The sequence below is a fragment of the Podarcis filfolensis genome, assembly GCF_964270895.1.
Source record: "Podarcis filfolensis genome assembly, chromosome: 15".
Classification (NCBI taxonomy): Eukaryota; Metazoa; Chordata; class Lepidosauria; order Squamata; family Lacertidae; genus Podarcis; species Podarcis filfolensis.
The window spans coordinates 12,641,108-12,653,467 of NC_139618.1; the positions used below are offsets into that span (position 1 = coordinate 12,641,108).

At 42.6% G+C, this 12,360-nt stretch overlaps 1 protein-coding gene across 1 annotated transcript; it reads left to right on the forward strand.

Annotated features, from left to right (window-relative positions):
- The first annotated feature begins 4,069 nt into the window (after window positions 1-4,069).
- On the forward strand, window positions 4,070-8,142 carry IFT22 (intraflagellar transport 22). Its single transcript, XM_083588068.1, has 5 exons — window positions 4,070-4,236; window positions 5,485-5,564; window positions 6,362-6,451; window positions 7,640-7,842; window positions 7,941-8,142. The coding sequence occupies exons 1-5, from the start codon at window positions 4,198-4,200 to the stop codon at window positions 8,087-8,089; spliced, it is 561 nt and encodes a 186-aa protein (XP_083444194.1). The 5' UTR covers window positions 4,070-4,197; the 3' UTR covers window positions 8,090-8,142.
- Window positions 8,143-12,360: the final 4,218 nt, after the last annotated feature.

A 12,360-nucleotide genomic window follows, 5' to 3' on the forward strand; every position in this document is an offset into this window, starting at 1 on the left:
ACAGCATGCTGCATTGATGCTTTTGCCTTCGCAGCACATACATTGTAGAAGGTGGCTGCACTTGCGGTGTAGCCCCTGGGTGTGTGTGACATTTGCACACTCTTAAACACGGGAAGCTGTCTCACATCACGCCATACATTTGTCCATCCAGCCCCGTATTGTCTGTTCCGACTGACAATATCCAGCGCCTGGGGCAGAGACAGCAGTTGTCTTTTTGCTCTCCTGGAACTTGGGTCTTTTAACTGGAGATGCTATTGGGGACTTCTGCAAGCAAATCAAGTGCTTTACTATGAAGCTTCAGTCCTCCCCTTCTGTATGGACCAGAGGATGATAAAAAATCCGACTCACCAATATTTTCCTTCTTTCCCCCGCTTCTTTCTGCTTTGCATCCTTCAGTGCCTATAATCCTGGCAATCGGTCAAGAGCATAAAATTCTGACTTGGCTTATAGAGTCTAGGCTGATTTAGCTGTAGTCCCTTCATTTGCTGCTGAATGCTGTCCCCGTTGCTCTTCGCCTGTGGTCTAAGGGAGCCCTAACAGAGAGGTCTGGGGCTGGAAGCAAGCAATGGTTTTCATGAGGATATTTCTCTGCCCTTTCTGGTCAGACCACTTTTGCAGATGTGTGTGTATGTGTGTGTTGCAAAACAACGCAAAAAGTCGTGGAAGCTGTTTGTCACAGGTGAAAGAGCTCTCTAGTTACTTCCCCAGTCAGGCTGTCAACCTTTCCCAACCTCTCTCCTTCCCTATCAAATGTTTCCCATTCAGCCATGATTGGCTAAGGGCCCCCAAGAGGTTGATGGGTGCTGTCTTCTTTCAACTGAGTGCATGTAAGCCACTATGGGGAGGCTTTTTGGCAAAAGACTGGAGTGCAAATGCTATAAAGAAAGAAAGAAAAAAGAAAAATATTCTATGGGTGCCAAATTGCTTTTTTTAAAAGTCTAACAGCTGCCTAGAAAGCACTTGGGGGTAGGTGCAGCTGGACAAGGAAGGGTTAACCAGGGCTACCTATGACAACCTTAATGATGATAGATGCTGGCGAGGACGACTTTTTCCTTTTGCAGCAACTGAAAGATGAGCTGCAATAGGAGGTCCTCCTGTCCCACCATCTCTGTCATCCCCTGTCCCGACCTCCCCCACTCCCCAAAATCGCAAATGCGAGAGTGTCAAGGGAGCCTGGTAGATGAACGAGCTGCCCCAGAAGCAAATGACGACTGAGACCGCCGTGGAGCTGAACTTTACAAAACTGTTATTTCTCAGGACGTATCAAGTTCCCACAGGGGAGCCGTATCAGGATGTCGAATGCACCGCCCGTCACCAGACAGCCGACTCACTGCTTTCAAAAGAAAAAGAGAGAAAGTATATGTACTGGGAGAGTTTAGATGCAACAGTCTGGGACGTGTGCAGGCCACCCAGACTAGGCTGGTCGGGCAACAGATTCTGCATCCTGCACACAACCAAACCAGAGAATGCAATGGTGGTGTATAACCGAGGGGAAAGTGCAGTTTCAGATTTCAGCTTCCATTTTAGCAGAAAGCAGAACAGGGCAGGGGGCTGGACAAGCGGCCAATCCCCAGCGGATACAGAGAAAAACTGCCAGTCATATCAGGTTAAAGGCAAACGGAGAAAAAGGAAATGAATTTAAGTCTGTTCCGCCACTAGGTGCTACTGTTGGTCCATGGAATTTGATACTGACAGTTGCTTCATCAAACACACACCTTTCTAATATTACTGTGCAATGTACAGTGTTATACTTTGAATGAATTTAGTCTCTGGTAACTCTAAAGAGAATATGTTACATGAAAATCAGTGGCAATGTATGAAAGGAAAAAAGCTAGCAGACACGCAAGGAAAAACTACAAGGCCTAAGAGAGCAGACTGAAAAAACCCCTAAGTGTTTTTCACTCAGTATATAATTAATGACAGTGAACAGGAAAAGAAAATCTTCCACACATTTTGCAGTCTTGAGGAAATAGCATGTTAACTGTGCTCTAAGTAGATTTTTTTACATTAGCATACCGCACAGAGCATGTAGCGCATTTTAAAATTTAACGAAAACAGCTATAGCAGCAGCAAGAGGACTACATCTATTAGTGTACTGCTACCCAGTACTGTACAGTTCAGTACCGGGTGGTGCTGTGGGTTAAACCACAGAGCCTAGGACTTGCCGATCAGAAGGTTGGCGGTTCGAATCCCCGCGACAGGGTGAGCTCCCGTTGCTCGGTCCCTGCTCCTGCCCACCTAGCAGTTCAAAAGCACGTCAAAGTGCAAGTAGATAAATAGGTACCGCTCCGGTGGGAAGGTAAATGGCGTTTCTGTGTGCTGCTCTGGTTCGCCAGAAGCGGCTTAGTCATGCTGGCCACATGACCCAGAAGCTGTACGCCGGCTCCCTCGGCCAATAAAGCGAGATGAGCACCACAACCCCAGAGTTGGCCACGACTGGACCTAATGGTCAGGGGTCCCTTTACCTTTACCCAGTACTACTAAATGTGTTTGTCTTATAAAAGTTTCATATTAATGCAGGAAATTGAGCCTCCAGGAATAGCAAAAGCATTGCTCAAAACCGGCTAAGGTGGCAAGGAAGAACGGGGGCTCATTGCATCTTACTAGCATTAGCTTCCAGATTTTTCTCTCCTTTGGTTTTTTGTAGCTTGATCAGCATGTGCTTCATATCTCCTTCCGTAAACCACTGAGGTTTTTTATACAATCAACTGGTGTATAAATTTTATGAAATAAATGTGTGGCTGATGAAGTGCCGATTAATGTGTTGCTCTTTCGTAATGGTGGGAAAAAACCTTTCAGATTAAGTTTCAACCAAAACAAAACATCCTTTAACATGTTCCATCTTTCTAAAATGTTTGGATAGCCTCTCATCAATTTGAAATGGACTGTTGCTTGTACATAGCCATTTAAGTATGTTGTTATTCTTCTGAATACTTGGAAAATAAAGACTTATGGAGTACAGTAACTTCTCTTTATGTAAAAGTTTGGGTTGTTGTTTTTTTTAAATGTTAAGTAGTTCAACTTAGTGAACAAGGGGTTAAAACAGCATAATTCTGTACTTGTTTACTCAGAACTAAGTTATCTTTCTCTTTTACTATAACCTTTTTTTTAAAAAAAAAAGCCGACTGTTGTAATGTTCTTTTGGGAACTCCCATTGGGAGCTGCCGTTGCTCGGTCCCTGCTCCTGCCAACCTAGCAGTTCGAAAGCACATCAAAGGGCAAGTGGATAAATAAGTACCACTCTGGCAGGAATGTAAACGGCGTTTCCATGTGCTGCTCTGGTTTGCCAGAAGTGGCTTAGTCATGCTGGCCGCATGACCCGGAAGCTGTACGCCGGCTCCCTCGGCCAATAAAGCGAGATGAGCGCCGCAACCCCAGAGTCAGTCACGACTGGACCTAATGGTCAGGGGTCTCTTTACCTTTACTTTATGTGAGGTCTACCTGAAAAACAGTACATAAATATCTCAAATAAAATAATTAATAAATATCCCCAACATACTACTGAGTAACATCCAGTTTGGCAGATCTGTGGCTGATTTGCAGATTGATGAGGATTCTGACTCCCAGTCATTTAACAATTGCAACAACAAATGATATGCACACACTAAATTCTACTGCAGAAATGAAGAAAGCTTGGGGATTTTGTGTGTGGAAGGGGCTGGGAGTGTCACTCAGTTCTGCTACTAGAAACAAAGTCCTGGTCTCAGAATTTTATTAATTCTATGTCTTTTGTACAGGACACGTGCCTGTTGCACTCCAGAAGACGCATTACCACCAGGGAGGGTGGCGATCCTATATACCTTTACCTGGGAGTAAGCCCCACTGAACCCAATGGGGCATACTTGTCAGTAAACAAATGCAAGTCCTCCCTAATTATGGTCGGAATTCTATGCACACTGACCTAGAAACAAATCCCATTTGAACACAGTGGTCGTTCACACGTGCAAGACTGGGCTTTAAGGATGCGAACCTTTGTCTGAGTAAACATGGAAATACCCGGCTGCTATGAAACGAGCCGTCTCCCCTTTTCTCCGCCAGGGCTCAGCCTTCTCTCCGCCCTTAGCAACCGCGCCTGGCAACGTCGCGTCGGTGGGTTGGGCGGAGTCAGCCGGCATCATTCGACCCGCCCTTTCGGCCGTTTGCTCGGCTTGGTTTTCTACGCGAGGCCGAGGCTATGCGGCCTAGTCCGGCGGGGCGATGCTGAAGGTGAAGATACTCTTCGTTGGCCCCAGCGAGGTGAGTGAGCGAAAGAGCGCCTGGGGTCCCTTTTGGAGGAAAGGAAGGCTCCCCACGGTCTTACAGTCGCCTCCCCAGCCCTTAAAAGCGCTGTGAACCATAATCATAGGGGCAAAGCTTCTTCTTGACTTTTTCAGATTAGGACAAATCCAGTATTTCGTTTCCAGCAGAATGCCTTTGGGAAGCATATATACCCTGCCGTGATGGAGGGAGCTATTCCTGGCTGTTTGCTTTGAGCACCTGGTTTTCTGGTACACTGTCTCTGAACATGGAGGTTCTGTTAAACGCCAGGCTAATAACTGTTAATAGAACTGCACATACCACGTTGTTTTTAGGGGTTTAGAGACAAAACCGTGGCATATCGGTGTCCATCTCATCTCATTAACATCTGTTTATTACTACAATGTGCTCTCTGTGGCACTTCCTCTGTGTTTGTTCTGGAAGCTGCAGTTAGTTCAGGATGCTGCAGCAGTGTTGCTGGTAAGAGAGAGACCATTTCCGCATATAACACCTGTGCAGGTTGTCAATTTGCTACTGCGCATATCACTATTACTATATAAAGCCCTAAACAGCTTGGGACTGGTTTACCTGCAATACCGCCTTTCCTTATATATGCCCGCTTCAGTCTGTGGAACTAGCACTGTTACAGGTGCTGCCTAATACTCCTTCTGCATTTATAATAAATTTATATTTTAGAATGGCAGTTCTTGCACTTTGGAACTCCCCGCTTATTGACATCAGGCGGGTGCCTTCACTGTACTCTTTTCAGCACCTGCTAAAAGCATTCTTGTTCAGACGAGCCTACCCAAATTTGTAGAATGTTTGCGTGTGCTTTGATCTGTTTTAGGTTATCACTGATTTTAGTTATTATTTGAATGTTTTACAGAGTTGCTTTGCATTGTTTTACTGCAAAGTTAATTGTATTATTCTTTCTGTAAACTGCTTTGAGGTTTTGTTTTAAAATCGAGTGCTTTATAAATTTTATGAAATAACAAATAAAAAAAAAGATCGTAACATTTGGGGAGGATCGTAGCTTAGGGGTCAGAAAACATACTTTGCATGCAAAAGATCCCTGGTTCAGTTTCTGTCACCTCCAGGTAGGATTGAAAGAGACCCCTTTCAGAGACTGGAGAGCTACTGCCAGTCAGTGCAGATAATACTGAGCTAGATGGACCGATGGTCTGACTTGGTAGCAGGAAGCTTCCTATTTCCTATTGCTAATCTAGCTTCTGTATTCACTTGTGATAGGCTGGAAAGTCTGTCTTGGCAAACTTCTTGTCAGAGAGCACCGAAGGCATTGGTAGTTACCTCCCAACACATGCAGTAAGGTGAGTTTCAAGCAGGTAGAGTGGAACTGCTAGCAAAACATGGATTCCCCCCCCCCCCAGACAACAGGGTGCAGAACCTGGTATCCTCTGGAAGTTGCTGGACTACAGCCCCCATCATCCCTGACTGCTGGCTGTGCTAGCTGAGGCTGATGGGAGTTGGAGCGAAGCATCTGGAGGTCCACAAGAAGTTCTCCATCCTTGCAAAACAGCATGGTTGCAAAATCTACAAGATTTCCTTGACATCAACTTCTTGGTTATCTCTTCATATCAAACCAACCAGGCCTTCTTCAAGTGATGAAGTGTGGGTATTTGTTACACAGTTCACTATGTGTGGATTACTAGTAAAGTCTTAAAATGGTACATGAAATGGGGGAAGGGGGAATGCATTATAACAGTGGCAGCTGCTCCAGTGCCAAGTAAGCCAAATGCAGAGGTTGGATGGAATTTGGGGCTGTGAGATTTTTTACTTTAATTAAAAAATAATAATTAACATGCCTTTCAGGGCACACTGCTTACAAAGGTGGCTTATAAAGCTAACAGCACATTCCTAACTAAATATGTCCCCTCACAAGTAAGTTCTGTTGAATTTAATGGGACTTATTCCCAGGTAAGTGGGGATGGGTTTCATCTTTAGACACATGAAAATACAATTACGAAACACGCATGCAACATGGGTAACTAAGAACTGACATTGGAAAAAGGGACCAGCAAATATGGATGGGAGCTCTGTCTTTCAGGTAGGCCCAAAGAATGCCAGCCTTATTGATTTGTATAAAATATGTATTTTTAAATTCTAGGATCCTAGAATACGAGATGCCAAATTTCGGGGGAAACGGCAAAGGAGCAGGGTGTCGGTTTGAACTGTGGGATTGTGGAGGAGATCAAAAGTAAGTGGATCACTTACGTATCCTGCCAACTTTCTCAGAATAAGTTGGTGTAATTCAAATGCTACACCAAGCCATGGTTAAGGAAGGGGAGGGGAGGCTATTCACGAGAAGTTGGAGCAAAGCCCTACCATTATTTTTGATCATTTAAGAAGCAGAGGGTACTCTGGGCATGTTGGAAACATGCACTTGTGTATGGGGCATTCTAGTTTGTGGTTGGTGAACCCCTTCAAAAAAATGAAATGCCAGACAAGGCACAGATTTGGTGGACTTCTTGCACAATGGAACTTCTCTTCTCTGCGCATTCCTTGTATTGCCCCTAAATATATTCTGCAGGGTTGGAAGAAGAGGCGTAGGGACATGCAGCGGGAGCAGGGGAAAGGGAATTTCCATTGTGCAGGCGGAAATCATTCTGCTTGCAATAATTACTTAGTTGGATACAACCCAGTATGTGCAAAGCAGCTGCAGAATCTCAACTGAGATTTTTTTAAAGCAAAAAAATGATAAAGGTAGGTAAGAACCTAAGAAGAGTCCTACTAGATTGGGCTAATGGTCCATCTAGTCCAGCATGTTGTTCTCCCATTGGCTACCCAGGTGCCTGTAGGAAACCTGCAAGCAGGACTTGAGCACAAGAGCACTCTCCTCTCCCTTTGTTTCCAGCAACTGGTATTCAGAAGCTTTGCTGCCTCTGACTATGGAGCCAGAGCAGAGCCATCATGGCTAGCACCAATTGATAGTCTCATCCTCCAAGAATTTGTCCAATTCTCTTTTCAAGCCATCCAAGTTGCTGGCCATCACTGCCTCCTGGAAGAGAGAGTTCCACAATTTGCTGCATGAATAAGTACTTTACTTTTTTTCCTGTCCTGAAAAAAATCTCCCAACTTTTGGCTTCATTGGATGTCCATGAGTTCCAGGGTTATAAGAGGAGAAAAAAAATTCTCTGTTCACTTTCTCCATGCCATGTATAATTTTATTAACTTCTATCATATCATCTCTTTCTCACCCTTTCTCTAAACTAAAACGTCCTAAGCACTGCAAGCTTTCCTGATAGGGGAGTCGTTCCACCCCCTTGATCATTTTGATGGCCCTTCTCTGGACCTTTTCCAACTCTACAATATCCTTTTGGAGGTGAGGCAACCAGAACTGTACACAGGTGATGCCAGCTGTGCCGTTTCTCTGTTGCGCTTCCAGATTTGAGACTTGCTGGCCAGCACTGATGAAAGATTCCCATGGGGTCGTCATTGTTTTCAACCAAGACTCGCCCACCCATTTGAAGGAGATTGAAATGTGGCACTCCTGTTTTGTGCAACAACAGCAGCTGCTGGAGAGCCAGTGCCTGCTCATTTCGCATCACAAGCCAGGCAGTGCAATGGACCCGGAGAATCTCACCTTGCGTAAGACCCTGATGCCTTGCTTTCCTGGCTCTAACCTATATTTGGTGTTTTGTCAGAATTGCCAATAGTTTTAATGGTTTGCTTCTTAAACTTCAAAGCTCCACCGCTGAACAGGCTGCAGGTGGTCCACTCTAGCCTCGAAGAAGATCCTGAAGATTTCCGGATGGAATTTGTGAAGTACCTCAAGGGCATCACCAAGTTGGTGAATGAGAACCGAGACAGAGAGGAGATGCTGCTGATCACTTAAAAAGCAGGAGGAACGCTGCTGCAAAGAAAATAAAAGAAATACCCACTTAAACAGACACACGCATACACTCCTGGTCTTTTGCTTTCTACCTAACCCATTAAAAAAAAAAAAATTTGGATTCCTCAGGTTTACACTTAAAGAAGCAGTTTTACAGCAGTGGAAGTGGCATGCATGTAGTGTAGTGGTTTGAGTGTCGGATTAGATCCTGGGAGACCAGGGTTCCAAGCCCCACTCAGCATGAAGCTCACTGGGTGACCTAAGGACAATCACTCTCAGCCTAACCTGCCTCATAAGGTCATTGTGAGGATTCAGTGAGGAGTGGGAGAACTGTGTATGCCACCTTGAAGTTCTTAGCTTAATCAGGGATGAGAAACCCTTTTCAGCCCACATTCACTTCAAGGGGTCTCATGCCAGTGGCGAGCAGGGCCAGAGGCAACAGTGGGTGAAGCAATGAATGTAAATTTTAACTTTGTACAGTAGGCTGGTCTATAAACACACATACACCCTTTCCCAGTATGTCTAATCTCAGAGAAGGACACATTCTAGCCCAACAAAAACATGGAGGGTACAAAGCAGGGTTGGTGAGGATGTAGCTGGGAAGGGGGAGTAACCTGAGGAGCGTCCCAAGGGCCAGACAGAGCAGCTTAAAGGGCCACATGTGGCCACCAGGTCTGAGGTTCAAAAGACACTGTTTTTTTGTCTTGCTCTTTCAGATTGCAGGCACCAGAGCACTGGACCAAGTGCTGTTCGTTTTTTGGTCTCACACTCATCAGCTAGCTCTCACAAGAGCTTGGGACCAAAAGATGCTTGTTTTTGTTCTCACACTCTCGCATAACACAGCTGGCTTGTGCCAGAGTACTGGACCAAAAGATGCTTGTTTTTTGGTCTTGTGCAAAACAGCTGACTCCCGTGAGAGCTCAGATCCAAAAAAACAAGCATTCCAATTTTGATCAGTGGGATGTTGGAGGGGTATGGGTGACGTAACAGGCTAAGCTGGCTACACCTTGGTTTGTTTGTTCCTGCATGAGTGGGTTATGTCCACCAGTGCCTAGTTTGTGCACACCACAGTTTATTAAGCAAAGTATGGCTTACTATTAAGGATAAAAGTGGCTGCTGTGCTGCACTGTGGGAGAAGATGATTCAAGGAAACCATGGCCCATGGAACATCAAGGGCCTTTTCTTGTGCAATGATGGTGCGCCAGACTGTAAGTTAACTCCGAACTCTTCAGTTCTATGATTCCTTCTGCTTGCATCTGTATTTCCCACAGTGAACAAAAAGGGGAAGAACTTGGTATGCTTTGAGAATGCCACATAAGACACAAAGATCTGTAATGCACACCATCACTTCCCCTTTCCCCAAAAATAGAGCTGATCTGCAAATCATATGGATGCCTACCCCTTTGCTGAGCAATTCCATATTTTACGAGGGAGTCAAATTCTAACAATTTTGGTCCCAGTTCATGTTCAACTACAGCTGAAGTTTGTTCTGGTTTTTTGTTTATGTCCATAAAAGTTTTGTAACCAGTTCACACAATAAAATTTAAAATAAAATAAAATAGGTGGTACATAACCCCAGTCAAGCTTGCAAAGATTTACCATGTGCCTGACAATAAATGTTGGAAATGTAAAGAAACTGAAGGTACATTTTTTCATCTTTGGTGGACCTGCCCGAAGATTAAGGCATTCTGGGAAATGATCTATAATGAACTTAAAAAGGTATTTAAATATACTTTCCCCAAGAAACCAGAGGCCTTTCTCTTGGGTATTGTCGGCCAAGGGGTGTTAAAGACGGATATAACTTTCTTTATGTATGCTACAACAGCAGCTAGAATACTCATTGCGAAGTACTGGAAGATGCAAGAACTACCCACACTGGAAGAATGGCAGATGAAGGTGATAGACTATATGGGCTTGGCAGAAATGACGAGCAGAATCCGAAACCAGGGAAGAGAAGCAGCGCAAGAAGAATGGAAAAAATTCAAGGACTATTTAAAGAAATATCATAAAGTTAATGAAAGTTAGAATGATGTTGGACTGGAAAGTAAATGGTTACTATTAGCAATGGTTAAGACAAGGAAAATAAGGAAGAATAGTCTAAATTTAAATTAAAATAAGGGAAGATTTGCTGAACAATCGATAAGAATTTGGAATACAGAAAGGGGAGGCATGAGGAAGTCGGGGAAGATAGGATATGAAATTAGGATATGAAATGATACATGTTTTTTGTTTTGTTTTTGTTTTTGTATGTTTATGTTTGTTGTATTGTGTTTATATGGAAAAATAAAAATATTTAAAAAAAAAAAAGAAAAAAAAATAAAATTTAAAATAAAGAGGCACATTATAATGATTGATTGTACAGCTGCACAGAACAAGCTAACAAAAGTCTAAAACTCGCTTTGGGCCAATACCTTTATTAGGTCAACTATAATGAGCGCCGCAACCCCAGAGTCGTCCACAACTGGACTTAATGGTCAGGGGTCCCTTTACATTTATAATGTCGCAAAATAGTGCCTAAGCTTTGAGTTCTCAGTAACTCAATAAGTCAGCAATAAGGGCTAGGAAACCTATCAGATGGGTCTGCTCTACCTGCTGCCCCCACCTCATGTTATTCTAGGAGCTTCTAGATCAGGAGTGGAGAACATTTCCTTTCTAGGCAACCTTTTGCAGCTTACATGCCAGGAATTTGAAAGCCTGGAGACCAAAGTGGGCACAGCAGCAAATGTAGGGTTGCCATAAGTCCAGGCAGAAATTGCCGAAGGTCCGGGGAAATCTGTATGCATAACAGCCCATGTCAGTAATGTAGATCTTGGTGAATTTCATGAAAAATAGCTCAAAAAGCTCAACTAGTTTGGTTAATATTATAAAAAAGCTCAAAACCCAACAACTTTTCTGTCCAGATTTTCACTTTTTAAAATATGGCAACCCTAAGCATTTTACAATTATATACAGAAGCCTTCTTTCTACACGTACACAAACATCACCACCCCATCCTCCATCCTGGCCTGGTAAGAAGAAGAAAAAAGAGAAATTTAATAAGGCAGCTTTCAAATGAGCATGTGTTTGTATCTGAACTTGTAGACAGCATACTTTTGGGGGTACACACATATACACACTCATCTGCTTTCCATCTATTCTGAGCCATACACCACATGGAACCTTTTATTTTTTATATATTTTTTTAAAAGATATTTATTGAGATTTTACAAAAACATAAGTTTACAAAATAGAAAAAAGTCATATAGAAAGAAAAAGATACAAAAAAGAGAACATAGAAAAATACATAAAAAAGAAAAAAGAAGAATAAAAATACGAAATACAAAAAACAAATAGATAAAAAAGAATTAAAAACAAATCCGTTTTTTGTAACTTTAAACTCATTAGCTTGTTTTCTTGGCCTCCTCACACCTCCCCTTTTTGTATTCCCATTTAAATAATCAAATCAGCAAATCCTTACCCTCTTTCGTTTATCTTAACTCTATATCTTAACATATTATAACTCTATATTTTCATCCATTATCAATTCATTTTTGCATATTCTTATTAACTTTGTTGCTAATGCCACTTATTTTCAATCCAACATCATTTTAACATTCATTAATTTTACAGTGTTTCTGCAGATAGTCTTTAAATTTCTTCCAGTCTTCTTCCACCAACTCTTCTCCCAGGTTTCGGATTCTGCCAGTCATTTCCGCCAATTCCATATAATCCATCACCTTCATCTGCCACTCTTCCAGGGTGGGTAACATATAGTGATAGACTATATGGGACTGGCAGAAATGACCGGCAGAATCCGAGACCAGGGAAAAGAGACAGTGGAAGAAGATTGGAAGAAATTTAAGGACTATCTTAAGAAACATTGCAAAATTATTGAAGGCTAGAACGATGTTGATTTAGAAATTAAGGAGTTAAAAGCTGTAATGATTATGTGATTAAGAAAAGAAAGGTTAAAAAGTACATAGAAATTGGGGAAAGGATTTGCTGAATTGACTTAATTAGAGAATGGAATACAGAAAGGGGAGGTATGAGGAGGTCGGGAAAGTAAATTTTATGAATATAAGGGATGGAAGCTATACCTGTTTTGTATGTGTGTTTTTTCTTATTTGGATTGTATGTATTGTTATTGTTTTTGTTTTTATTGTTCTGTTTATTCTGTTTTATATAAATTCCTAAACTTTAATAAATATATTATATAAATACTGCGACTCTCAGTGCAACAATTCTAGTGGACCTGGCAGTCCGTTCCCAGGAGTTAGATAATTGTCTCTATTTTT

Coding starts and splice junctions, on each gene's coding strand:
- IFT22 (XM_083588068.1), top strand. CDS start 4,198: ATGCTGAAGGTGAAGATACTCTTCGTTGGCCCCAGCGAG. Junction 4,237..5,484: donor TCTTCGTTGGCCCCAGCGAG/GTGAGTGAGCGA, acceptor CACTTGTGATAG/GCTGGAAAGTCTGTCTTGGC. Junction 6,452..7,639: donor GATTGTGGAGGAGATCAAAA/GTAAGTGGATCA, acceptor TTGCGCTTCCAG/ATTTGAGACTTGCTGGCCAG.